This window comes from Salvia hispanica, chromosome 6 (genome assembly GCF_023119035.1).
Source record: "Salvia hispanica cultivar TCC Black 2014 chromosome 6, UniMelb_Shisp_WGS_1.0, whole genome shotgun sequence".
NCBI classification, from domain to species: Eukaryota; Viridiplantae; Streptophyta; class Magnoliopsida; order Lamiales; family Lamiaceae; genus Salvia; species Salvia hispanica.
This window is the reverse complement of record NC_062970.1, coordinates 46768692-46794436: the sequence shown is the minus strand read 5'-3', so window position 1 is coordinate 46794436 and position 25745 is coordinate 46768692. Positions and strand designations below refer to the sequence as shown.

General features: G+C 37.5%; 5 protein-coding genes across 8 annotated transcripts; 4 read left to right on the top strand and 1 right to left on the bottom strand.

Annotated features, from left to right (window-relative positions):
• The first annotated feature begins 991 nt into the window (after positions 1-991).
• On the top strand, positions 992-4147 carry LOC125192994 (UDP-glycosyltransferase 82A1). Its single transcript, XM_048090687.1, has 2 exons — positions 992-1544; positions 3076-4147. The coding sequence occupies exons 1-2, from the start codon at positions 1085-1087 to the stop codon at positions 3948-3950; spliced, it is 1335 nt and encodes a 444-aa protein (XP_047946644.1). The 5' UTR covers positions 992-1084; the 3' UTR covers positions 3951-4147.
• Positions 4148-4973: 826 nt separating this feature from the next.
• Positions 4974-8625, top strand: LOC125193087 (OVARIAN TUMOR DOMAIN-containing deubiquitinating enzyme 11-like). Of its 2 annotated transcripts, none has more exons than XM_048090815.1 (10): positions 4974-5161; positions 5408-5606; positions 6369-6442; positions 6814-6868; positions 6989-7063; positions 7240-7313; positions 7405-7453; positions 7519-7603; positions 8215-8271; positions 8386-8625. In XM_048090815.1, exons 2-10 carry the CDS (start codon positions 5430-5432, stop codon positions 8427-8429), a joined length of 690 nt encoding a protein of 229 aa, XP_047946772.1. In that variant the 5' UTR covers positions 4974-5161; positions 5408-5429; the 3' UTR covers positions 8430-8625. The 2 variants fall into 2 exon arrangements, with proteins under 2 accessions (XP_047946772.1, XP_047946773.1); XM_048090816.1 differs by lacking the exon at positions 4974-5161 and adding an exon at positions 5180-5282 and having other exon boundaries at positions 5409-5606.
• Positions 8626-11415: 2790 nt separating this feature from the next.
• Positions 11416-15523, top strand: LOC125193977 (protein PAT1 homolog 1-like). The gene is made up of 5 exons (XM_048091952.1): positions 11416-11669; positions 11762-11928; positions 12126-12182; positions 12304-12379; positions 12832-15523. The coding sequence occupies exons 1-5, from the start codon at positions 11606-11608 to the stop codon at positions 14913-14915; spliced, it is 2448 nt and encodes an 815-aa protein (XP_047947909.1). The 5' UTR covers positions 11416-11605; the 3' UTR covers positions 14916-15523.
• Positions 15524-17403: 1880 nt separating this feature from the next.
• Positions 17404-20179, top strand: LOC125194140 (transcription factor PHYTOCHROME INTERACTING FACTOR-LIKE 13-like). Of its 3 annotated transcripts, XM_048092192.1 has the most exons (9): positions 17448-17533; positions 17931-17976; positions 18230-18322; positions 18411-18912; positions 18990-19082; positions 19173-19238; positions 19319-19384; positions 19450-19746; positions 19926-20179. In XM_048092192.1, the coding sequence occupies exons 3-9, from the start codon at positions 18246-18248 to the stop codon at positions 19998-20000; spliced, it is 1176 nt and encodes a 391-aa protein (XP_047948149.1). In that variant the 5' UTR covers positions 17448-17533; positions 17931-17976; positions 18230-18245; the 3' UTR covers positions 20001-20179. The 3 variants fall into 3 exon arrangements, with proteins under 3 accessions (XP_047948150.1, XP_047948148.1, XP_047948149.1); XM_048092193.1 differs by lacking the exon at positions 17931-17976 and having other exon boundaries at positions 17404-17533; XM_048092191.1 differs by having other exon boundaries at positions 17446-17976.
• Positions 20172-23747, bottom strand: LOC125194139 (polyamine oxidase 2-like). The gene is made up of 10 exons (XM_048092189.1): positions 23263-23747; positions 22803-22918; positions 22643-22731; positions 22448-22561; positions 22185-22272; positions 21977-22062; positions 21794-21896; positions 21475-21572; positions 20951-21380; positions 20172-20760 (listed from the first exon to the last, which is right to left on the bottom strand). Exons 1-10 carry the CDS (start codon positions 23297-23299, stop codon positions 20452-20454), a joined length of 1470 nt encoding a protein of 489 aa, XP_047948146.1. The 5' UTR covers positions 23300-23747; the 3' UTR covers positions 20172-20451.
• Positions 23748-25745: the final 1998 nt, after the last annotated feature.

Here is a 25745-nt window from a genome sequence, read left to right as displayed (position 1 = left end):
TGGAAATGAACTAATTGTCGTGGACAAACCAATATAAAATTTATTGATTATGAATGAAGATAAGACTAGAAATCTCTTAAATAGATGGGCCATATTACTAGCAATTTATAGTTAAGATCATAAATGCCAAGTGGCCAATATAACTTTCTTCTTCAAGGTATCCACCGATGATGTTATTCTTCGTCCATAAAAAATAGTTTAATTTTTTATTTTTAAAAAAAAATAGTAGTTTTTTTTTTATTAGAAAATTTCTCTTTTATACTTTATTCACTTTTTTTCATCTCTCTCATACTTTACTCATTTTTTCCTTTTCCCTTTCTTATTTTACTAATTTCTCATTAAAACTCGTATCATACACAAATAAAACTATTTTTGTGAACGGTCGGAGGGAGTATTAACTAATTCATTAGCTGATTTATATAGCTTCAAAAGAAGAGAATAAACTACTATTAAGAATGAATGAGTTTCTTTTTCCACTCGACACATTTTAGAAATGAGTCACTCACCCTTAAAAGACCTTATAAGGGGGATGATTATCCCTACTTTTATAGGTGAGCTAGGATCGTTACCAAGTCGATGTGGTACAAGATTTTAAGAGTTTTAACACGCCCCCTCACGCCTGAGCCAGAATGACACATCGAACTTCCATCATGTGGGTAGACAAGAGAAGAAATAAAGAGATAAACTCCATCATCGACTTGGACCTGCTCTGATACCATATTAGAAATGAGTCACTCACCCCTTAAAAGGTTTTATAAAGGGGAGGATTATCCATACTTTTATAGGTAAGCTAGGCAGATCAATATGGGACAAGATTTTAAGAGTTTTAACGAACACGATCAATGATGAATTTGCGTCATCCACCTTAAATTATTGAACACATATATACATACATAAATAAATAAATAAATAGAAATTCCACAAAAGTAACACTGACACATGCATGTGTGTGTGATCATCTATATATATATATACGTAGTATGAGAATGATTCTACATCTGCAAGAACTCAATAACTCATCAACCACCTCAAACCCCCACCCAAGCCCAATTTGGTAATTTTGTCTCTCTGAAATCTTAAAAAGATGATAGAGAAGAAGAGTATAATTCTGATTCCATATCCAGCCCAAGGCCACGTCACTCCCATGCTCAAGCTCGCCGCCGTCATCGCCGCCCTCGGCCGCCTCCGCCCGGTGCTCCTCACGCCGGACTTCATCCACCGCCGCATCTCCCCGCAGATCCGCCCGGGAGACGGCGTACTCTGCCTGCCGCTCCCCGACGGCCTGGGCGACGGCGCCGCGCCCGATTTCTTCTCCATGGAGAGGGCCATGGAGGAGACCATGCCGCCGGCCCTCGAGCGGCTGCTCGGGGAGATGGGCGGCGCCGTCGCCTGCGTCGTGGCCGACCTCCTGGCCTCGTGGGCCGTGGAGGTGGCCAGGCGGTGCGGCGTGCAGGCGGCCGGCTTCTGGCCGGCCATGCACGCCACTTACCGCCTCGTGGCCGCCATTCCGGACTTGGTCCGGACGGGGGTCATATCCGAAAATGGTACGTTTTTATTTATTTATTTATTTATTTTGAAAAAAGTATTTTGTTGGAATTTTATGGTGATGAATTTATGTGTTGTACGATATTTATTGCATGTATAACATGTGTGAGAGAATTAAATACTACTAGGAGTACATTTTTTTTTATCATTTTTCGAGTGAAATAATATTACTTGGTATTAACACAAAATATCTTAATTTGATGATAATTTTTTGAAGATACATTCTAAGTGACACGAGGAGTTTTAGTGTTGGATAAGTATTGGTTTATCGATTTTTTTTGACACATAAAAGTAAAAGTTAGCAATTTTTTATTGTAAATATTGAATGAATGAAATAACTATTTTTCAAAAGTCGAAACGACACGTGTGATAAATGAAAATAAAACCATGTATATGAATGAAGAGATACTATTTTATTTTATAATCTAGTTTGACGGATAGAAACAGCTTTAACTTCTAAAAGTATATGTATATTTAGTTATGAGGTGCACTTTGGTTCTGTCAAAAATCAAAGCAAATCTCAGTCTTTAGATCCTTAGATTGGATGATTGTGATAATAATATCCGAGCTACAATATTATATTAAAAGCGTTATATTATTAGCCAAGCTACATTATTAGACTACACAATATATATTATTAGCTGAACTACATTATTAGACTACACCATCTATATTATTGGAAGATACTTAATCTAACGGTTATATCACAAGATCCAATGACTGATATTTGCTTTGATTTTTGACAGAATTTCACTTATTAATCTGATCGCGTCCCTTTAATCGTGTGAATATAGATACTACATAAAACTGTATTCTGTATGATAATTACAACTTAATTGTAAACTCCATATCTTTCAAATTTCTAAATAATAGGTTGAAACTTGAATCAGCTTGCATTTCTTCAACACTATTAATAAATATTAAAAAAGCACAGTGTTTATACCAAATCTCATTACCAAATTACCAATTGATCAAAGAGATCATGATCATATAACATGTGCTAGATGCACCACGTGATCAATCATGCTTTTTTTTAAAAAAAAATCAATCATAAATGTCTTGATTGCTCAACTAAGAAACATAATTGACATCATAATCTTCTAAACCTGAAAGTCATACTATAATAAAAAGTCTATTATCTGAACAGTTGATTTAATCTTCCCGATCCATCGATTGAAATAATTTCTCTTATTCTATATATATTCTGCTATTTTTGAATCATTAAGATTCTATATACATGTTGACCACGTATTCATGCGTATGAATATACCTATAAAATTATATTATTGAGTGAAGTACTCTGCACAACTCATTTACTTTAATTATTATATTCAAAAGAATTGAAGAAAAAGATCTAGCTAGATTCTGACCAGCAAAATTCTAGGCGAAATATGCGTATTGCAATTGAGTTCTTTGAGATTTAACAATAAATTTAATCAATATATGCATATGCTCGAAATTATTCATTTTTAGTCAAATATAATTTTATTGCACTATGCATTTAGAATTACATAGATTATGATGTGGCAGGTTGTCCAAGAAATCCTAGTGATCCCATTTCTTTGTCTTCCCACGAGCCTACATTGACTACAAGTGACCTACCATGGCTTATTGGTTCTTCAAAGGCTCGGATTTCAAGATTCAAGTTTTGGACTCGAACTATTGAACGATCCAAAACTCTCCAATACCTTCTAATTAACACATTTTCAGATGAATCTGAAACCGCAACACAACAATCGATTAAATTCGACATTCAAGACGTGCCCCAAATTCTCGAAATTGGGCCTTTGATCATGCAAGCTGCGACGACTCACGCTACCACTTTCTGGGAAGAGGACACTAGTTGCTTGGACTGGCTAGACGAGCAACATGTGGGTTCGGTCATGTACATTTCTTTCGGGAGCTGGGTGAGCCCAATTGGCGAAACTAAGGTACAATCTCTAGCATCGACGCTCGAGGCGTTGAGGAGGCCATTCATTTGGGTACTAGGGCCCACGTGGCGTCGGGGGTTGCCCGAAGGGTACACCGAGAGAGTGGCTTCCTACGGGAGGATCGTTGAGTGGGCCCCACAGGTTGAGGTGTTGCGACATCCTGCTGTCGGTTGTTATTTGACACACTGTGGATGGAACTCGACTATGGAAGCCATACAGTGCAAGAAGCCTCTCTTGTGCTATCCTATCGCGGGCGATCAACTTTTGAATTGTGTTTATATCACGGACAAGTGGAAAATTGGAGTCAAGATTGAAAGATTTGGAATTGAAGAGGTCAAGAATGGGATTAGAAAAGTGGAAGATGAGAAATTTAGGGGGAGAATTGAGAAGCTAAATGACAAATTATTTGGAAAGGAAGGGAGCTCCAAAGCAATGACAAATTTGTCTACATTCATTAAAGATCTCAATACATAAGTTAAAGTACCTATTGTAATTATATAATTGTACTATAATAAATGTATATTTAAAGGGTCTAGTTGTACACTTGTACTAATGTGTTTTGATTTTTGACCCATTTTGTAATTTTATGTCGATGTTCTTCGATTTAATGCAAAAGTTAAAGGATGTACTATAATTTTTCTTCATAAAATAGATTAGAGTTATTCATAACATATTACTCATTTTATAAAATAGATTAGATTCATTCATAACATATTACTCATTTTGTCAAACCCCCAAAGTTCAAAATTGAGGCAAATGTTTCTCTCCAATGTAAGTGGCTAAAACTTAAAACTCAATGCAATTATCTTTAGAGCATCTCCACCGGCGGACGTCGCGGAAGTCCGATCGGACGTCCGCCATTGTGGCGTCAGTCGGATGTCACGGTAGGACGTCCGAGTTAAAATTTAATTTTTTTTAAAAAAACTCTATAAATATGGTCGGACGAGGAGGAGTGAGAGCCGAGGGTTGTATTTCTCGACTTTTTATGATTATGTAATTTTAACTTAATTATGTTTTTTTTTTAAGTATTATGTAATTTTTTTAATGAAGTTTTCAAATTTTCCAATATTTCGTGTCGACATTTTAATTCTGTAAATTTTAATTCCGTAAATTAAATAATTGTGAATTTATTTTATTGCGGGAAATCCTAGTGGAAGTCCTACATTGGGCAGTGGGATGAGAAGTACTATTTTTTTATAGGTTATTTATTCAGTGCTTCTGAATTAATATACTAAATAGCTGAATTATTTTAAACTGAAATTTGAATTTAAAATCATAAATGTATACCAGACATAAGAAAGTTTACATTTTTAACACTTCTATTGGAAATTGAAGTGAATAAATAGAGTCCATTTTAATGTGACAATTAAATTCTACTTGATCGAAAATTTCGCAAGTGGATAAGAATAAATGCAAAAATTTACGTCAGAAACATTTTTTAGCCGCAGACTTTTCTCGAACATATGCACAGAATCATAATTAACACTGAAATTTAGGTGTGAGCAGTGAGACTTTATTGAATCACACAAGTCAAGAACATGAACTTCAAGAAGACACGCTTTATTCCTTTGTTTGTTTACTAAAATCCAAATCCATTTTTTTTTACTTTCCCTTACCTTCACTCCAAACAAAGTAATCGAAAGGAAAAGAAAGAAAAGAAAGGAAATTGAAGAGTGTTTTCTTTGGTAAAGACTCCTCCTTGAATCAAAGTTCACTTCTTTCTTGCTCTCTAGCTCAATTTTATCAAATTCATGCTTATGGAGCTTCTGATTATGCTTATTCTTGAATCTTACATCAAGATTTCATGTGGGTTTTCGATTTTGCTACTCTGGTGAATTGGTGATTTAGTGATTTAGGGGCTGAGTTTGTGAATTTGATTTGGTTGTTGGCTCTATTTGAATGGCTATTTTGGCGTTTGTTTTGATGTTGCAGTGGTGAATTTGGAATAGTAGTATGGGTGATGTCTATAGAAATGCAAATGCAAGTGCGAGCTCGAGCTCGAGTTTGAATAGTAGCTCACATGATACAGAGGATGATCACACCATTGCTGAGATATTGGCTGAGGAGGAGAAATTAAGCTATGATAATCACAAGCTTGGCAAACGGCTCTCTCATTTGGACTCGATTCCGGTGTGTATGATCACTGGTTTGGTTGTTGGTTTCGAGTTTTTGGGCGTTTCTTGAATCTTGTTTGTGTGTTTGACTCATTTCTGTTGTAATTGAAGTATGCATTCTTGATTTGGTGGTTTATGGGGATTTGGGAGTGGCTTAAATTCTTGGACTCGAACCTAGTGTTTGTTTAGCTTGTGTAGTTCTGCATTTCGGCTAGTTTTCGTTGCAATGTCTACTGATAGGTATGTATGTTTGTGCGGGAAGTGGAGTAGGAGTGGTGTGTGCAATTGTTTCTCGTGGCTAACTATGATTTGCTAGCAATGATATTCTGGTTTTCGTGAAGTGGATGGTGGTGTCTCGATATTGTTAAACTGGGATTCTTGAAATCGTTGCTCTGTATTATGCGTTTGTGTAGCTAAATTCTTGAGTTGAGAATTAGTCATCGGGAGTGGCTTAAGTTCTTGGACTCGAACCTAGTGTTTTTACAGCTTGTGTGGATCTGCATTTTGGCTAATTGTCGTTGCAACGAGTACTGATAGGTAAGTATTATGTTAGTGTGGGAAGTGCAGTAGGACTGTAGGAGTGGTGTTTGCATTGTTTCTCGGCTAACTATGATTTGATTGCAATGGTATGTCTCGTGTTCGTGAAGATGATAGTGGTGCCCCGGCATTGTTATACTGGGATTCTTGAAATCGTTGCTATGTATTATGCAATGCTTAAGTTGAGAATAAGTCATCGGGATAACCATGTGTCCGCTTACTTTGCTTGTTGTATTGGCAGCACACTCCTCGGGTCATTGGTGATATACCCGATCCAAATGATGCGACCTTAGACCATGAGAGGCTAGCTCAAAGGTTTTACTTCATCTCAACACTTGTACTATATTCTTACATCATTTAGTGGTAGGAGCCTTGAAAGTTAAGTACCCCAACTTCTACATTCTTGAATTTCTTCGACTTTCCAAACGAAGGAACCAAAAGAGTAAAATTCATAATATTCTTCGCTTCCTGCACCATCTATGCTCGATTCATACCAAATGTCAGATATCACACTTTCAGATGATGATGATATCTATATCTGTCATTTTCTAGATACTAGCGTATATGAAAGTCTCGATAATGAAATAATCAACTTGAACCCGAGGAAATGCTTATGATGTAACCACTTGGACTTCCTTGGTATCTTTACGTTATAGTTACCATTGTCTTTTTATCGTTCTCATCAGGCTGGCGACATATAGCTTAGCTGAAATGCAAATCGAGGGAGACGGGAACTGTCAGGTTGGCTACTAATTTTCAGTGTACATGTTTGAGTTTCTTACATTTTTCTTAATTTCTGAGTCTAGATATATATGTATGTAGTTTCTCTGGTTGTATCTGTAATTAGTCGCTATTTTCCAGTTTCGAGCCCTCGCTGATCAGCTGTTTCAGAATCCAGACTACCACAAGTTCGTAAGAAAGCAGGCTATCAAGCAGGTAAGTTTCATCCTAGTTTTGCTCTTCCTCGTTATCACGTTATGTTTTATTCTTCGTTAAAATTTCCAAACCTTTCATCTTGTCAAGTTCTTGTTTAGTTCAGAAGATGCAAAGCTGTGTTTGTTACATCGTTATGTCAAATACGATGCGTTTACAGTAGTCTTACTTATGTTCAGCTTAAAAGGCACAGAAGGCTATACGAAAGTTATGTCCCGATGAGGTACAAACACTATGTGAAGAAGATGAAAAGGTGTGATGTGCAGACGTTTTTCTCCTGGATTTCCTTGTACCGTGATATGAATCTCGTTGTGTCTACTAACATAACGTTACTCGAAGTGTAGGTTGGGCGAATGGGGAGATCATGTTACTCTGCAAGCAGCTGCAGATCGAGTAAGTTACAGTTAGACGCTTGATAATATTCGTTATACTCGAAACTTATTTTGGTATTTCCGAAGTTTGAAGCCAAAATATGTCTGATCACCTCATTCCGTGACAACGGCTACATTGAGATCCTCCCGAAGGACAGAAGCCCGTGCAGAGGTACGACACGTCATAACTTTTTCACCCGTGTGGTTTTCTACTCTTTGGCCATGGATTAGCTTGTGTTTATGTTCGAGTCTTACTTATTACTCCCTCCGTCCCGCTTTAGCAGTCCCATTGACTTTTCTGCCCTCTTTTTGTAAAAATGATAAAAAATAGTTAAAGAAGAGAAATGGTAAATTAAGAGAGAGAATAATATAGAGAAGAGTCTTATCTACATTATTGTCTCTCTTACTTTATCATTTCTCCACTTTAACTATTTTTTATCATTTTTACAAAAAGAGCGCAGAAAAGTCAATGGGACTGCTAAAGCGGGACGGAGAGAGTAATTAAAATGAAAATCAAGAACCGTAAAATGTACATGTGTCAAAACCAGCCCAGCCCGATGCTGGGTAAGGTCGGGCCGGACTTTGTTAGTCATAATAAAAATATTGGACCGGGCCAAAAAATTTGTGAAGTGGGCCCGGACCATTAAATTGGCCCTAGTCATCCCTTAGACCCGAGGGCATAGACATGAGGTTTGGCAGCTCTAAGATTAATGTCGTACACGCATATAAATTTAGACGAATACTATTAGATTTGAATTGCTTATCCGTGCTCGTTTTCTATAGAGTTGTGGCTAAGCTTTTGGAGCGAAGTTCACTATAATTCGTTGTATCAAGCGGGAGGTAACAATCTTCATCTACTATATATAGTAGTATATGTTTCTTTCTAGCTAGGATGCATTGGTGAGATCGAACTGGTGACCTAGTATCTAACACGAGTTACTCGGATTTCGACAGAGGTTCCTACACGAACAAGGAGGAAAAAGCATTGGCTCTTCTAAAGTTGGTTGAATCGTAAATAGAATTATTTCGCAACACATTTATACATACCCTTATACCTTGTGTAACTCTAGATGTCAAACCAAATTACTTTCTTCTTTTGATTTCTAAGTAATCTCTTGTTATCACTCAAATTTTCCCATAACTTATGATTAGTTATATATATACTTGGAACAAAAATGTGTTATTGGATTGCAACTTGGGCCCTTGACCCTTGTTTCTAAGTGTTAGAGCATTCGAAAGTGGTCAGTTCGGGCCGTCCCGGCCCGAATTTTCATGGGTCTTTGATTGCATAGCCAATTGCCCTAAAAATGAAATGAAAATTATTACTATCAACTTGTAAGTTGCTTGTCTTTGTCTTGACATTTGTCTTTATTGATTGGAACAATGTTGAATATTACTAAATTGGATTGCTTTTTAAGCAATAGAGGTTGGTTGCAATTGCAAATTGTGATAATTATTGTTGTTATTTTATTTCAAAAAAAGCTTATGCATTTTAAAGTAGCTTTAGTTTTATTCTACTTGTAGACCTAATTCTTATGATTAGAGAGAAAAAAATTGAAATGATGGGTTCTTTATAAGTATTGTGGAAAAACATGTCATGTGGCATCCCTTACATGTCTATATCAACAAAGTGTAGAGCCCATTAATCGTGCAAGAACAAATTAAGTGGTCCAATATTCTCATGAGTGATACAAAAATAAAATGTTAGTAACACCTTTTTTTTATATGTGGACCAAATAAGTTTGGGATTTATTAGTCGGCAATTTCGTTTTCATATTATTTTTGTTTCGTATATTATAGGCTATTATTTTAGCAATGGTTATATTCTTGTGTTTTGTAAAGTATAATCAAAATCATCAAATTTATAAATTAATAAAAATAAAATTTGACTAAAATACAATCGATCAATTATCAATTAAGTATTGATTTTGATGTAATTTGAAATTTTGATGTTACTAATCGTTAATAAATAGGTCTTGTGTGACATCTCGATTCTTTGTATATATATTTGTGATTTTTAGCACGTGTTACATGTTATGGTGTTAACGAGTAGATGAAATGCAATAATTGAGATATTTTCCCAAAAGAGTTTTATCTTTGTTACATGCTATCATTGATTATGATAATGTCTTTGATTTTATTTATTTTTCTATATAATTTTTTTCTATTCATTATCATATTTCATTTTCATATATAATATGATACCCTAGTTGATAGGTCACTTATGGATAATTGTCATTTTTATTGCTAATTGATTAACATGTTGTGTATATTAATGAATATTGAAGTATATTAGAATCAAAGTTTCATAATTTTCTGGACCACTTTGTCTTAGTTTTTCGTATTTTAATTGCCTTTTCAATCTATTTATTTATTCCATATTAATTCTTGTATCTCACTCACCTTAATATTTTGCTTCATGGTTCTATGACAAAATATAATTTTATAACCCAAAATAAATATAATTGTAAATAATTATAAAAATATTTATGTTTGGTTCGTGGGGTGCGTTAAAATGACAATACCTCTTAAAATATAACACCATACTACAATTCCTAGCCAATCAGTTGTACACGTGGACGAATAATTAGCTGCCATGTGACAACCATAAAAAATACTCAAGAATAAAATTCTCGGCCAATAGTATACAACACAGTATACAATAATTTTTTCTCGGCCAACAATATCCAACATGCTATACAATAATCTATAGATTGCTGTCTAGCATTTATACTATTACTGTGTAACGTTTATAATATTGTTGATACGTGATGATATGGTGTCACTTTAAGAGGTGTTATTTTAACACAAACGCTTCGTATTCTTAAAGTTATCAACCTTTGATTTAAGGTCAAGTCTTTTAGTTGTATATATATACAAAAACACTCTACATCTCTAGTCAATAGAAAATATCACAACAATTAAATAAAATCATGGGATGTCGACGTACATGGAAAAAAATACATTGATAATTCGAAAAATAAATATTTTTCATTTCCCCAAAAATCACAATAAAATAATGGACCCTAGATCAAGCGACAACTCAATATTAATGTATTATCATATAAATGGTCGGTAGTGTTACATGTCGAAGGATTGACAATATTAATTAAATAACAACACAAATCGCAATCATAAAAAACAGAAATAACTAAATCCCTTCGAATATAAATCAAGATTCCCCCAATATCCAAACACTATGCACGAAATTGTCGATTCTGATATTATAATTATTTAATTTATTGTGCTCATAATTAGTTTATTAAATTATTATATTAATTAAAAACGTACGATCACAAAATATAAAAAATATTTAAAAAATTATAAAGCACGAATATCGTAATACCCCTCCCGTCCGTGAATAGAAGTCTCGGTTTTTCATTTTGGTCCGTCCGCGAATAAGTGTCCCGGTTCATAATTACTATAAATGAACACATTCCACCAACTCATTGCACTCACGTATCATTTAAAACTACTCCATCTGTACCATAGAAATTGGCTCTTTAGGGTTGACACGAGTTTTAATGCGTAATTTGGTAAAGTAATAGAGAAGGAGAAAAAATAGTTGAAATTGTGTAATGGATGGTGGATCCAAAAATTAAAAAGTAAAAAAGAAGGAGAAAAAGATTACCATAAATGGATATGTGACTATTTCTATGGAATGGACGAAAAAAGAAATATGACTAATTTCTATAGAACTGAGGGAGTAATATATATGAGCGGAACTCATATTCCATTCACTTTCTTCCATCCACTTTTCTTAATATTTGTGAAAATCCGTGCTAGAAATGAATGAGACTCCTATTCGCAGACGGAGAGAGTATTATGAACGTGGATGAAAAAAGTCAATGTTAAATTCTTACTTACTACGTCTGCCCAATTAATACAATCAATTTTTTTTATTAATTAAAGATTAGATAATAAATTAATAATCTCTCTCTCTTCTTATCTTCTTCTCTGCGAATATACATACAATTTTTATATATACACCATTTCTCTCTCTCTTCTCTCTCTGTTACATAAATATGGGCACGGGCAACAGCTTACTGTTTGCGAAACAGTGACTGATTTCGTCGTCGGCATCAAAACCCTAATTATCGGCGGTGGTAATTGTGTTTTCAATTTCACAATTCATGCGATTGCAGCTAGGGTTTTCATAATTAATTTCGTGATTATGGAGAGATCTGGATGGAAGGATCTCAGCGACTTCACCGACCAATCCAGCAGCTCATTTTCTGGTTCGCGATTTTGTTTTTACCGATTTTGTTGTGGAAATTAGGGCGCCGAGCTTGGTGGATTGATTTTGTTGTTTGTGTATTGTTTGATGCAGATTCGGCGCGGTTTGATGCTGCGCAGTATACTTTTTTTGGGAAAGGTGCGGTGGATGAAGTGGAATTGGGGGGATTTGAAGATGAGGATGGGTTTGCTTCTGGAGTTGAAGGCAGAATTGGTGGGGAAGATGATCTCAATGAGTATCATTTGTTTGACAAAGATGAGGTGAGCTGTAAAAATGATAGTAAAAGAATTGGTTTGTTTTCATTGTGGAACTATTTTTATGATTGTAGATTGTACATTTCTGCTGGTAATTTATTAGTCATATGTAGATTTTAAGCTGTTTTGTTGGCAAATTCTTTGTTTGACTTTGAGCAATGAGTGCTTTGGTATTAATTGTATGCTTTTGTTCTTTTTTACAGGGATCAGGATTAGGACCATTATCTGAAATAGATGATCTGGCTACTACATTTGCTAAGGTAAGTTGCATTTGACTTGTCCTTCGGATCTTGTATGTAGGCGTATTCTGGTTCTTCGGATGCTTGTTCATGTATTGCTTTATGGAGTAGTATTTATTTATTTTGTTATATTCTTTTGCAGTTAAACAAAGTTGTTTCTGGACCTAGGCATCCTGGTGTTATTGGTGATCGAGGATCTGGATCTTTCTCAAGGGAAAGTATGTACTTATGACCTAGGTTATTTCGAATCATAAATTTTTAATTATGTGTGTTTCTTCACCCCTACCCGCTCACACTCTAGTCACCAAAGGGCCTGTTGTCCTTCATTAGATATGGTTTATTGCGGACTTTGTGAACGATACTGCTTTGCGAAGGAAGAATCTTTAGGACTTCATTGTTAATGTTACCCATATTATGGGAAATCAGATTCTAGGGCACTGCTGCTACTGTTGCAGCATGTTCATGTTGAAGTATGTTTAGCAATAACAAGTGCCATTTTCTCCATAGACAGGTCGTTGGTTTTAAATGCCGTGTGCCCATATTGTTCTCCTTGTGTTGGGAGTTTAGAACCATAAAAGTTCTCATTCCTTACCTCTCCTTTGTATTCTCTTTCGCCCTTCTATTTCATGAATTATCATACAATTTTGTGATTAATGTTTTGTCATTTCAGGTTCATCAGCTACTGAATGGGCACGAGAAGCAGATTTTCCCGATTGGGTTGACCATCACATGTCAGACTCAGAATGCTATGAGGAAAACAAGAGATGGTCATCACAGCCACATCGTTCTTCATTGTACCGCCAAGAGTCTACACCATTATATAGAACTTCATCATACCCTGAGCAGCAGCAAATGCTTCAACACTGTTCTAGTGAGCCTATTTTAGTCCCAAAATCAGCATTCACTTCTTTCCCTCCACCAGGATCACAACAAGCTTCACCAAATAGTGCTCATCGTATTAGTTTGTCATCTCTTTCTGGTGGACTTCAGTTGCCTTTCTCTTCTTCGAGCAACTCTTCATTAGCTAATTCTGCTCTCCATATGTCTGGCCTGCCACATGGATACCATTATAACCCAAACATGTCACGTTTATCCTCACCCAATATCTCACGTCACAATCAACATCAAAATCAATGGAGTAGTCACGCTGGTGTTCTTCATGGGGATCAGTCTATTCTCTTAAACAATATTATGCAGCATCAGTTTCAAAATGGGTTATTACCATCACATCTGCTGTCCCCACAGCAGCAGAGAGGACAACTTTCATTTCAACCATCATTAGCCCATTTTTCAGCATTACAGTCACAAATATATAATACCTACCCCTCTCCTGCACAGTTAAGCAAGTATGGATTAGCAGAAAAGAAAGAAGCAAAACCTAAATCTGGAAAGAGCAGACACTCTGTCAGATTTTCCCATCAAGGGTCTGATGCTAGCAGCAGCCATAAAAGTGAGATTAATTTTCCACAAATTAAATCTAAGTACATGACTGCTGAAGAGATTGAGAGCATTCTTAAGATGCAGCTTGCTGCTACCCATGGGAGTGATCCGTATGTGGACGATTATTACCATCAAGCAAGTCTTGCTAAGAAATCTGCTGAAACAAGGTCAAGGTTTCGTTTTTGCCCATCTCACCAGAAAGAACAATCTTCTCGTTCCCGTAACAGTTCTGAACAACAGCCACATCTCCATGTTGATGCTCTTGGAAGGGTTTGCTTCTCTTCAATTCGCAGGCCTCGTCCACTTCTTGAAGTTGACCCTCCTCCCTCTGCCTGTGGGGATGGTAATGCTGAACAGAAATTATCTGAGAAGCCTTTGGAAGAGGAGCCAATGCTTGCTGCTAGGATAACTACTGAAGATGGGTTAAGTCTTCTTCTTGAGGTCGATGACATTGATCGGCTGTTACAGTTCACTCAACCTCAAGATGGTGGGAGCCAGCTCAAGCGGAAACGTCATGTTCTATTAGAAGGATTAGCTGCATCTCTTCAGCTAGTTGATCCCTTGGGAAAAAATGGAAATGCTGTGGGTCTCTCCCCCAAGGATGATATAGTGTTTCTACGAATAGTTTCCTTGTCCAAAGGCCGAAAACTTATTTCAAAGTTTCTTCAGCTACTCATTCCTGGTAGTGAGCTGGCTCGAATAGTTTGCATGGCCATCTTCCGCCATCTAAGATTTTTGTTTGGTGGCTTGCCATCTGATGCAGAAGCAACTATTACCATCAACGATCTTGCCAAAAGAGTCTCTCTATGTGTTAGTGGAATGGATCTTAATTCACTCAGTGCTTGTCTTGCTGCAGTTGTTTGTTCCTCCGAACAGCCGCCACTTCGTCCAGTAGGCAGTCCTGCTGGAGATGGTGCATCAGTCATTTTGAAGTCTGTTTTAGAAAGAGCTACAACCCTGTTAAGAGATCCTCAGTTTGGCGGAAACTACAGCATCCCTAATCCTGCACTTTGGCAGGCTTCTTTCGATGCCTTCTTCGGTCTCCTGACAAAATACTGTGTGAGCAAGTATGACAGTATTGTGCAGTCGTTAGTTGTTCAGAATGCACCGAACACAGAGGCAATTGGTCCAGAGGCTGCAAAGGCTGTAAGTAGAGAGATGCCCGTGGAACTTCTTCGTGCTAGTCTGCCTCATACTGATGAGAGTCAGAAGAAGTTGCTACTGAATTTCGCCCAGAGGTCCATGCCCGTTACTGGATTTAATGCTCATGGTGGAAACAGCGGACAGATAAACCCCGAGTCTGTCAGAGGCTGAAATGGAAAATATCTGGAAGCTATTCTGTTGGCTTGTTCTTCATTTGAGCTCTGTTCCAAGTCTTGTTGTGACAGAGATTGAGACAGTATGTGTATATGTCGGGCAGATTTTAACGCCTCAAGATTCTATGTTTTAGTCTCTTCCAACTCCAAAGATCTCCTCCAACCAGACGGTCCACTCTGGCGGTGTCTCCTCCTCCTCTCTTTTAGGTCTGTGAAAGCATTTGTTTTCTGCTTCGTTTTTATTGTTATACTATCTTACATGACTGTGAGTTCATGTCGGAAGCTCTTGTATGCTTTTAAATCTAAAGAGCTTTCTTTTCTGTAACTCTGGATTGAAACCTTTGACTCTTAAGGGTGAAATGTACAGCCTAAGGTAAGGCATCGCCGGTGGTGGTGTTCGTTATATCTCTGTCAGTTTGACTTCCTCCTAATGTCTGTAGAAATTAGGAAAGTCGGTGGCGTCGTCAACCGATAGGATAGGGGTAGTAATGCAGGTTGGGAGATGGTTGTCTCAGAGGAAGCTTGTAATAAAAAAAACTTTGTATGTTGAATTTTCTAGGGTTCTACTAGCCCTTTTTTTACAGGCTCTGTAGATCTCTTTATGTTTCTCTTCCTCTCCCCTAAATTTGATTTTCTCTCTGATTTGCCCACATATATTGTGGAAGCAATGGTATGATGAACAAATGTACTTTAATTTGAATGGTTGTAGTTGTTTAGTTGTGTTTAGTTGAATACAGGGATGTGGATTTGCCTAATGTTTGGGCTTGGACTAGGATAGGACTATGTTGATATTTGGATGTAAACTTATCTCAGATGACATTTAGAAAATCAAATAAAATCAGCTGTAGCGCATATAAAAAATGCAGAGGAATGGAATTTGGCCAATCAAAAAGAGGAATAAAATAAATAAGAAAATATCTCAAGATTCAAGGACCAGAAAGAATCGAAAAGGAGAACAAGAAGTTCTGAATGAAAGTAGCAACTTCAGTACTATTTTTTTTTTGGTTATAAGAGGAGAGCCAAAGCTCTAGAGATACAAATGCTTAGGCAGCAATAGATCGAGAGACAGACTCACCTATCTTATCTAGCAGAAGTAGATGATCGACGCCTGCTGGAGGATCGTTTAGCAGTTGAAAGATCTCGTGCATCTTCAAACCCCAGTTAGCTATAAAGTATGCCACCCGGTTTGCTTCGCGATAGACATGTTTAACCTCTACATGCCACTCTTTATCAATCAAAGCCCAAATGTGTCTAACAATGCTATAGTTGCAGCCTTCATTCCTCCTTGAGTTAACCATGAGCACTACGGTGATATTATCACATTCCACAACAACATTTTGAAGTTTGTGCTTCCATGCAAGCTTTAAGCCATCGTATATAGCCCACAACTCGGCAGTCAACACACAGCTTTCCCCAAGGCGTCGGGCATATCCCAAAAACCACTCTCCGTTTGAGTTCCTAATGACACCACCAGCAGATGCTTCTTTTGTCGAGAGTTTAACTGCGCCATCAGTGTTCAATTTCCAGCAGCCCTGAGTGGGAGCGAACCATTGGATGAGCTTAGTGACTCTATTCTTAACAGTCTGCTTCTTAATCTCATTAGATCTAACAGCCCTTCCCCAAGCTCGACACTGAGCTATAATTGTTGAACCATTAAAGCTCGCATCCTGGAATACAATATCATTCCTAGAATACCATAATTTCCACACCACCAAACCAAATATGCAGCCCCAATCACCATCATCAGTTTTATTTTTATCATTAAGGTTTTCCATGAGCCAAATGTCAAAAGGCAGGGAGAAAAACCTGTTGCGTTTGTTGGGGGGAACGAGAGAGCTCCAAACACCAAACTGCTGCTACATTGGGACAAGAGCGAAAGATATGTTCCATATTTTCTTCACAAGCACCACAGGCCATAGCTGCTGCAAGATGAATCATCAGCAATATGTCTACGAATGAATGCGGATTTGAGTTTAGGCCAGTCCGAAAAATTAAATTTTTTTTCTTCTCTTTATAATTAATTTTCGTTATAGATACAATTATTTTATAGGATCAGCTAAATCGGGACTTTTGAAATTGTTTGAAAAATATAATACTATGAAATATCTACATAGTTATTTTTTCGTATTAGGAATATATTTTTTTCATTTTTCACTCGCCCCAAAAAAAATGGGGCCAACGAATCTAATCTTTCTTCAACAACAAAAGATATTCCCATCCGATCTCTATCTACTTTCTCAAAATTCTACACAAAATTCTTGATATAGTAATACTCACTTAACCCCAAATAGATAAGGTGTAAAGTTAACATACTACTAACAATAATTACTCCATTAAAGAAAGAATTATTAAATCCGCAGCCAAAAATCGGACAACTCCACGTGGCGAGCTGGGCGCTCATTTGTTGATCACACCTCTATCGAGATCGAAGCTGTAGATCTCTCTCACACACAGCTGTTTCATTCTCGCAGCCGGGCCCACGCGATCCAGCTTAACCAATCAAAACTTGGCTGATGCTGACATCAATCACTCTTCTTCCCAGCAGCTGCTGCTGCTATTTCTCTTTCAGAAGTGTCACCTCAGCACCTCTAGTGTGTGTGTTTGTGCGTGTGAAAGGTTAGAGTGATTCTTGATTTTGTGTGGCTAATTATCAAGATTCGATTTTTTTCGAGAAAAATATGTTCTTTTTTTCTTGTGTGTAGTGATGGTTGGTTGAATGTGTTCTGTTTTTTCTAGCAAAAATGTTTTCTTTCTTTTAAATGAGGGATTTTTTTGGTGGATTGTTTGTTGATTCTTGAACACTGAAATTGTTCTTGCTGGAGTTGCCAGAGGTTATCAAGATTCGATTTTTTTCGAGAAAAATATGTTCTTTTTTTCTTGTTTATAGTGATGGTTGGTTGAATGTGTTCTGTTTTTTCTAGCAAATGTTTCCTTTCTTTTAAATGAGGGATTTTTTTGGTGGATTGTTTGTCTGATTCTTGAACATTGAAATTGTTCTTGCTTGAGTTGCCAGAGGTTATCAAGATTCGATTTTTATTGGTCTTGATATCTTACCAGAGGTAATCTCAGATTTCCATAGCTTCTTGGTTCTTGTAAGAAACATATTGATCTATCTGAGAGGGAGAATGAGAGAGAGAGGGTGAAAAAAATCTGATCTTGAAAGAAATAGGTGATTGATTGAGTTAAAAAAGTGTGGATGATGGCAATCATAGCTGTTTCCTTTTTAAGTAAAACAGAATAAACTACTACTCCATTATTGATGATCTGACTTTTTACTACTATAAACAATTGATATTATTCATTCCATTTCAGGCAGAATTTTTAAGGTATGGATTCTTGTCTTCCTGATTGGAACACTGATGCTGGAGGTGAATTCCCTGTCCCTCTTCAAAGAAAACCTCTTGGGTAAGCTTTGTTGTTCGTCTCCGAACCCTAGACCTCGGTCTTTACACGTGATCCGTGGCTCGAATTCATCTTTTGCTTGTGTTTGCAGATTAGAGAATGAGTTGGTTGAGCTGTTGTGGCAAAATGGGGAGGTTGTGTTGCATAGTCAAACCAATAGGAAACAAGCAAAGCAATCACATGGTGATGGGGCAGTTTCATGGATTGATTGCCCTATTGATGAATCATTTGAGAGGGAATTCTGTGCTAATTTCTTGTCTGAGATCCCTCCATCCGAAGGCTTTGCTCCGCCTCCACCTCTGAGATTTGAGGTGCCCGGGAAAAGCCTGGAGTGCTCTGGAATGACTGTCGGGTCGAGCCATTGTGCGAGCAACCAAGTTGTGAATGAAGTTGACATGAGTTGGGCTTCTAGCTCTGGGGTCGGGAGGGCGTTAAACGAGGGCGTGGAGAGGGAGGCTCCCGGGCAGGCTAGGACGTCGGCCTCTGGTGGATCTGGTAGTAGTAGCCTGTGGAAAACGAGCAGCCTGTCGAATGAGACGAGCAGGCACAAGAGGAAGAGCCGTGACATGGATGAGTCCGAATGCCCGAGTGATGTGTGTAACAATCTTAATTTTTTGCTTAATTTTTAGCTGATTGATCTTAGGATTGAGGTTGAAAGATGGTTGTGTAGGCGACTGAGTCGGAGTCGGCTGCGGGAAACAAGGCAAAGATCGGGGCTGCTCGTAGGAGCCGTGTGGCTGAAGTGCATAACATGTCTGAGAGAGTAAGAATTGATCATAGTTTAGACAAAAATGGTCATTCTTCGTGTTTGTTGGGTCGATATTTTCATCTGCGTCGTTGTGTTTCCTTGCAGAGGCGAAGGGACCGGATCAACGAGAAGATGAAGGCTTTGCAAGAGCTCATCCCTCACGCCAACAAGGTACAACAAGAATTCAAGATTCTTGAAATGGACTGTGCCTATTTGGTTGTTTCGTTGTTTGAGCCCTTTCTCTCGTGCAGTCGGACAAGGCGTCCATGTTAGACGAGGCGATCGAGTATATGAAGGCCTTGCAGCTGCAGATTCAGGTAGCTAACTGATCTGGTGTGGATTATGATGAGTTTTTGGTTTCAATCTATGTTTGTTGTTGTAGTTGATGTGGATGGGGAGGGGGATGGCGCCGATGATGCTTCCGGGCATGCAGCACTACATGTCGCGTGTAGGGATGGGAATCGGGCCAACCATGCTGCCGGGGATCCAAAACCTAATGCGCTTGTCGCGCTTGCCCCTCGTTGACCAAGCTACGAACGGACCGAGCCAAGCTCCAGTCGGGCCTCATAAACCAATGCCGAACCCGGTTAATTATCTGAACCAAATTCCGACCTCGAGTTTTCAAGAGCAGTATGCTAACTACATGAACTTTCACTCGATGCAAAGTGCATCGCCTCAGGTGTGTTTCTCACACTTGCAATGCTTCCAGATGTCTACTCTGATGCCCATCAGAGCAGACATCTAGAACCATTATATGACTATGCAAAAATTTCAAGAATTCTTGCACCACAAAAACTCGTGTAAGATCATCTCGCGGCTTGAAGCTCATATCCAGTGGCATATTTGTAATTTTTGCAGCCGACGGACCTTTTCAACTTCGGGTTCCATTCGGCTCAGCCGAATCAGGGCAATGGGAACACTTCCGTTGGATGAGGCATATAGTCGACATGAAATCTACGCGTACAACTTATCGAAGAATTGGAGGATCGGATACGATAATCATTTGTGCAGATCATATGTGTTCCTGTCGTGTTTTCGTATTGTGTCGAAAATTGTCATTCTTAACTAAAACACACACATCTCCAAGAAATCCACACCTATCAATTAGCAAATACTCTAATCATAATCATAACCAGTGTTTCACAATATTGTAGTACAGTATATCATATCAAGTTTGATACATAAACAATCATATATAGGAACTCAGCTTAATCAAGAATCCATATTTCTAGACTGATTTCTACTGGCTGAAGAGTTCATCAACTGATACTCTGATCATTCGAACGAGGCGACCTCCCGGCTACCACAGTTTCTCACATAGCAATCAGTACCTCGTCCCAGCAAAAATCGACAAGGGAGTTCCACAGAAGCAGATGCGCAGAGCTTATAAACGCGAGATCAACAGTGGGACCGAAACTGGAATGTCCTCGCCCATTACAGACTGGAAGAGATCCAACTCTCCGTGGCGCTCCAAGACGCGCATCCTGCAGTCCTCAGCAGCCATCAAACCAGTCGAATATGCACCATGGACGGATCCCGGAAAATCTATACTTGTCGCTTCACCAGCAAAGAACAGGTTGTCGACTGGGACCCGCAGCCTCTCATACAGATCGTGGGATTTTCCTACTGTATCATAGCTATAGGAGCCCAATGAATTTGCATCCGTGCCCCAATGGGAAACGAGGTACTCGACCTGCATGTTTATATATGAACAAGAGTTTGTCAGGATCTCAAGAAATAGTAGAATATTTAGTGTTACATGTGAGATCATCCAAAAATCGGGAGGGGAGTAAAAAACTCGTATAATGCAATGAGGCGGTGAGAATTCAGTGAATTGCATATAGAATAGCATCAATGCAGAAATAGATAGAGCCAAAATATACCGGTTCAGAAGCATTTGGAAACATCCGTTGAAGTTGTGTAAAAGCAAACTTCGCAGCAGCCTCGTCAGGCATTTTCTCAATGTCACGGGCGAGTTGTCCAGAAGGCATGTAGACGAGGACCCGATGCCCTGTGGCCTTGTGGAGATTGAGAAAGTAGCTGCACACGTAAGAAGTTTCAGCAACAATCCCCAAGAACTCTACGTTTGGCCAAAAGACCGTGTCGAAGTGCAAAACTATCTTGTTCTCAATCCCGACTCCAATATCCCTGATTGCTTCTTCTTTCCATTCAGGTAATTTCGGCTCGAACTGGATGCTGTTTGATTTCAGAACACCAAGAGGAACAGCAATGACGGCAGCATCTGCCACTAGAACTCTTCCATCGTCTACTGTGATTTTTACTCCACTATGACCTCTGACGATTTTTGTCACTCTAAAAGTCGAACCAGAAAAAATAAACCCAATTTTAGATTCAGACTGTATATCAGAGAGGATTACTTATTAAAGCTAAGTGGATTGTCTGTTACCTGTGGCCCAAGCGGATGTCAAGACCTTTTGCAAGAGTATTTAAAACAGGAAGATAACCCCGGACCATGAGCCCATGCCCACCAGGGAGCAACTCTTCCTATAAATCAAATACAAAATCTGTTAATAAAAACTCTGATTCCTGATGATCGAACGAGCTAAAGTCTAGTTGCTAATTGCAAGTTGTTTATATGTTTATTTTGCCGATAAATTGTTAAGGAACTCATTTCATCACTAATTGAACATATTAACATGTACGGTAATAAGATCCTCAAGATTATTACAAAAGAACGAAATTTTAAGTATGAGCGAGTGAGTAACCTGATCCCAGCCTCTAAGTGAAATAGTATCGGCATCTGCAGCAAACCAGCCTTCCATTCGGCAGAGGTACCACTGTAACACCTTATGACCAAGACCTTCCAACCTACAAATTCCCCCAACCTCTTAACAATTGTCACAAGATCCGAAACAAATAAAAAATGCAAAATTTGGTGTATGTAGAACCTCAAGTCTGGTCTCCTCTCGAAAACAATTGAGATAGCACGTTGAATAGACATGTCTTCCCTGAATTCCTGTCTAATAACATCAGTCTGAAAAAGAAAAATGCAAACCTAATCAGAAATCAGAACAACCAATATCTAAAAGAGGCTCTGTGGAGTAGGAATGCTAAAAATTCAATTTACGCTATAAAGAGAAGATGGTCGTTACGTGCCTCTTTCAAGATGGCCTCAAATGTTTCGCCAACCTCTGCGACTAAATCTTGCGGAACTTGATTACCATCCTTGTCATAAAGGGCATAGCTGAAAAAACAAACAGTCACCAATCGTATCATGAATGTAAATAACACAAAAAGATGTTCAATTGATCGAATAGGCAAACAGTAGTTGAGGTCAAATGCTTTCTCAAGTTCAAATAACAGAGGTCGCGTATGCACTTAAATGGGCACAATGAAGTTGCGATGGAAAAAAATCGAACCTTTCTAAATCATGGTCGTACAAAACCGAGTTATCCCCACTGGTCCGGTAAAGTGGTAGTCCCAATCTCCCAATGAGCGAAGCCAATGGGTTCTCATTGCCAACCCCATGTAACCTGAACAAGAATACATCAGTTAGCGAAAAGTAGCATACAATGCCTGCAACATGAAAATGCGTACGAGCAAACATCAATTACCATGAGGCACCCAAGTCGATAGGGAAACCAAACGAATAATTCGTATGAACACGGCCACCAATCCTATTCCTAGACTCCAACAAGGTCACCTGCAAAATCACTTCCTTCAGCACACGTATCCTCAGCCACGAAAACAGTAACCGAAGCTCTGCATATATACCTGAAACGAGGCATCATGAAGAGTCCGTGCAGCTGTAATGCCGGCAAAACCAGCTCCTATGACGATAACTGATGGAGAGGCTGCCGATTTCCTCTCCAAGCTTGAATCACAAAGATCTACACAGCGAAAATTTACTCAAGTAAGAACCTTTTAAAAAGTACATAGATTTCATATAAGACTGCATTTGTCACAAAACTAACAAATTGCTTTTTCTAATTTTCTTCCAAACAATTTATACACTCCTATAAAGTAGAAAACAACAAGCATATGTCATCAACTAGATTCCTCCCAAACCATTGAAATTAGATAAAATCACTCAAACCAGACGACTTATGAATTAAAAAATACCATAAATCCAGCTAAAACAACACTAAAATACTCTAAAAACAGAGCTATTATAACAATTAAAATAATCCAGTTAATCATAAGCGATAACTACAAAAGCAAAAAACACACTTACTGGATCGCAATTGGCGATTAAACCTGCTTGGATCCATAATTCAACAAACAATGGAGGCCGCGATCGCTACAGAGGGAACAAATGCTACTACTGCAACTAAAATTACTCGCGAAATCGATCGATCTCAACCTCGATTGGAGCTTGGGTAATCTCAACAACAGGAGGAATAGTAAAAAAATGTTTTTTGAAAAAAGGTGAATTGAGGTGATAAAATGGTTGGAATTCGACGAAATACCCAGCTTGACCAACCTTCTCATGCGTCTTCCCAAATCGATCAAACCCCCAAAATCGGAGAAAAAATTGAAAAATAGTTAACCAGAAACGAATGGCAATCGAGATTCAATATCTGCAGCTATGGAGCTTCGATAAATTCGTCGAGATTTTGCAGAAAAAGGGGAAATGTTGCTTAAAAATCCGAAATTGGGATCGAATTGAAGTGGGTTTTGTGTATGTGGAGAGAACAGCGAAGATCTGATGGATTATTTATAGAGTGATGAAGCTGCGTTGTGTATTTGATTTCTTGTTTTAGAATAAACTTTAATTTGATTTTTATTAGGTAAATAAAATCATATTGTATGTTTGAAAAAAGGGAAACGAATTTATTTATTCCATTCATGATTTTCCTATTGTAATTGGATGCCATATTTATTCACATCTTAATGATGGGTGGGTAATTAGAAGATACTATAGTATGGATGGAGTTTGAAAATTGAGAATATTATAATTTGTGACAAAACATACTTAATTAAGATTCACCAAATTAGAAGATATTATGGATGAATTTTGAGATTATTATAATTGGTAACAAAACAATGTTAATCTTAATTCACTAACGTTCAATGGAATTTGATTTGACCATAAAATTGACAAATTTTTCACTTTAATAAGTACTCCCTCCCCTCCGTCCCAAATATTGTCCCACTTTGATCCGACACGAATTTTTAAAAATATAATGAAAAATGAGTTGAACAAATTATGGAAATGTGGGTCCATTTTTTACATAGTTTTATGTGAGTAGGAATGTGTTAATGGAATATGAGGCCAATTACAAAAAATGGTAAAAAATGAAATGAAACAACATTTATGGGACGGACAGAAATAAAAAATGGGACAAACATTCAGATTGACGGAGGAAGTATAATTTATATTGAAAGTAAAAAAGAAAAATACTTTATATTGATAACATGTATTTTTAATTGTAAAAGTAAATGTTTGGGCCTAACTGACTTTAAATGGTGTCACTTATATTATTTTATGAAAGTATTAATAAAAAGTTAAAGATGACGATGTGATCACTTATATTATTATATGAAAGTATTTTTTTTTCTTTTAGAAGCAAAGATAAATAAATAAAATATAAGAACTCACATTTTAGATTTTTTTTAATTGTATAACTCCAAGATAGATTACTTTATCTACCCTATCAAAATGGGAAATAAATAATTTGAGAATATAATTAAATTATAAAATATATGATTAATTATTTGATAAGATAATCAGACAAATTCAAAATTAATCAATCCATCAAAATAAAAGATGTAGTAGTATTGTTTTATCAATTTATCATATCGTATTCACAAGGTTAACCATCAATTTTTGTTTGTCCTACTATTAAATTTGATTACTATGTAAAGTGACATTCATTATATAATATGGATATTTATATTAATATTAAATTAAAACCAATAAAATTGACAACGTGAAATCGAATGAAAGGCCGTCGGTGATGGTGGGGACCTTATGACTGTCGCTTTCACAAACCAAAATAATGTGAAGTAACGAACCAACTAAAACATGTGACGCAATAGCCCCATCTCACACGTGGCTATAATCACCTTCATATAATTATTTAATTATTGATTTTCATGGATATTTTCGTTGTCTTGAATGTCAAATACAAAAATAATAATGTCAGGATAATTATTGACTTTTTAATTGAAAATAAGACATTTCATTATTGAAATGTCAGTTTTTGTTATCTAGTTACTATGCATCAATAAAAGTTATTAGGGTCATATTTATTAATTTGAGAGTGTTGATTTTGATTTGCATTTTGTATGTTTGCTTATTAAGAGCATCCATAGTGGATGCCCGATCTCACGCCCGATCAGCCGAGATCGGGCTCAGGCATGATCGGATATCCATTGCAAGTCTTTGACATGCCCGAGGACGACCGAGAGTTCGGTTGCGTCCCATCTCTCGCCCGATCCATCGGGCGTGAGATCGGGCGCCCATTGCAGGCCGATACCCGAGCCCGAGCCCGACCATTTTCTGTTTTTTTTTTTTATAATTATTTAAACCCTAATTAAACCACTACAAATACTCTATTTTTCTTCACTTTTCACACACCAAATCTTTCACTTTCTCTTCTCTATTCTCTCAATATCCACACTTTCAACAATGGATCCGAGTCAATTAAATTAAGTAATGTAGTTTCACTTTTAAATAAAGTAATGTAGTTTTTTTTTTGTATTTGTGGTGTT

What these genes read in the sequence shown, in the direction of transcription:
- LOC125194140 (XM_048092193.1), top strand. Translation starts at nt 18,246, where the DNA reads ATGGATTCTTGTCTTCCTGATTGGAACACTGATGCTGGAGGTGAATTC. An exon ending in TCATCCCTCACGCCAACAAG is followed by an intron (nt 19,239 to 19,318) that starts GTACAACAAGAA and finishes TCTCTCGTGCAG; the next exon opens with TCGGACAAGGCGTCCATGTT. An exon ending in TGCAAAGTGCATCGCCTCAG is followed by an intron (nt 19,747 to 19,925) that starts GTGTGTTTCTCA and finishes TAATTTTTGCAG; the next exon opens with CCGACGGACCTTTTCAACTT.
- LOC125192994 (XM_048090687.1), top strand. Translation starts at nt 1,085, where the DNA reads ATGATAGAGAAGAAGAGTATAATTCTGATTCCATATCCAGCCCAAGGC. An exon ending in GGGGGTCATATCCGAAAATG is followed by an intron (nt 1,545 to 3,075) that starts GTACGTTTTTAT and finishes ATGATGTGGCAG; the next exon opens with GTTGTCCAAGAAATCCTAGT.
- LOC125193087 (XM_048090815.1), top strand. Translation starts at nt 5,430, where the DNA reads ATGGGTGATGTCTATAGAAATGCAAATGCAAGTGCGAGCTCGAGCTCG. An exon ending in CATGAGAGGCTAGCTCAAAG is followed by an intron (nt 6,443 to 6,813) that starts GTTTTACTTCAT and finishes CGTTCTCATCAG; the next exon opens with GCTGGCGACATATAGCTTAG. An exon ending in AGGGAGACGGGAACTGTCAG is followed by an intron (nt 6,869 to 6,988) that starts GTTGGCTACTAA and finishes GCTATTTTCCAG; the next exon opens with TTTCGAGCCCTCGCTGATCA.
- LOC125193977 (XM_048091952.1), top strand. Translation starts at nt 11,606, where the DNA reads ATGGAGAGATCTGGATGGAAGGATCTCAGCGACTTCACCGACCAATCC. An exon ending in ATTTGTTTGACAAAGATGAG is followed by an intron (nt 11,929 to 12,125) that starts GTGAGCTGTAAA and finishes TCTTTTTTACAG; the next exon opens with GGATCAGGATTAGGACCATT. An exon ending in TGGATCTTTCTCAAGGGAAA is followed by an intron (nt 12,380 to 12,831) that starts GTATGTACTTAT and finishes TTGTCATTTCAG; the next exon opens with GTTCATCAGCTACTGAATGG.
- LOC125194139 (XM_048092189.1), bottom strand. Translation starts at nt 23,299, where the DNA reads ATGGATCCAAGCAGGTTTAATCGCCAATTGCGATCCA. An exon ending in TACGACCATGATTTAGAAAG is followed by an intron (nt 22,273 to 22,447) that starts GTTCGATTTTTT and finishes TTGTTTTTTCAG; the next exon opens with CTATGCCCTTTATGACAAGG. An exon ending in GAGAGGAGACCAGACTTGAG is followed by an intron (nt 21,897 to 21,976) that starts GTTCTACATACA and finishes GGGAATTTGTAG; the next exon opens with GTTGGAAGGTCTTGGTCATA.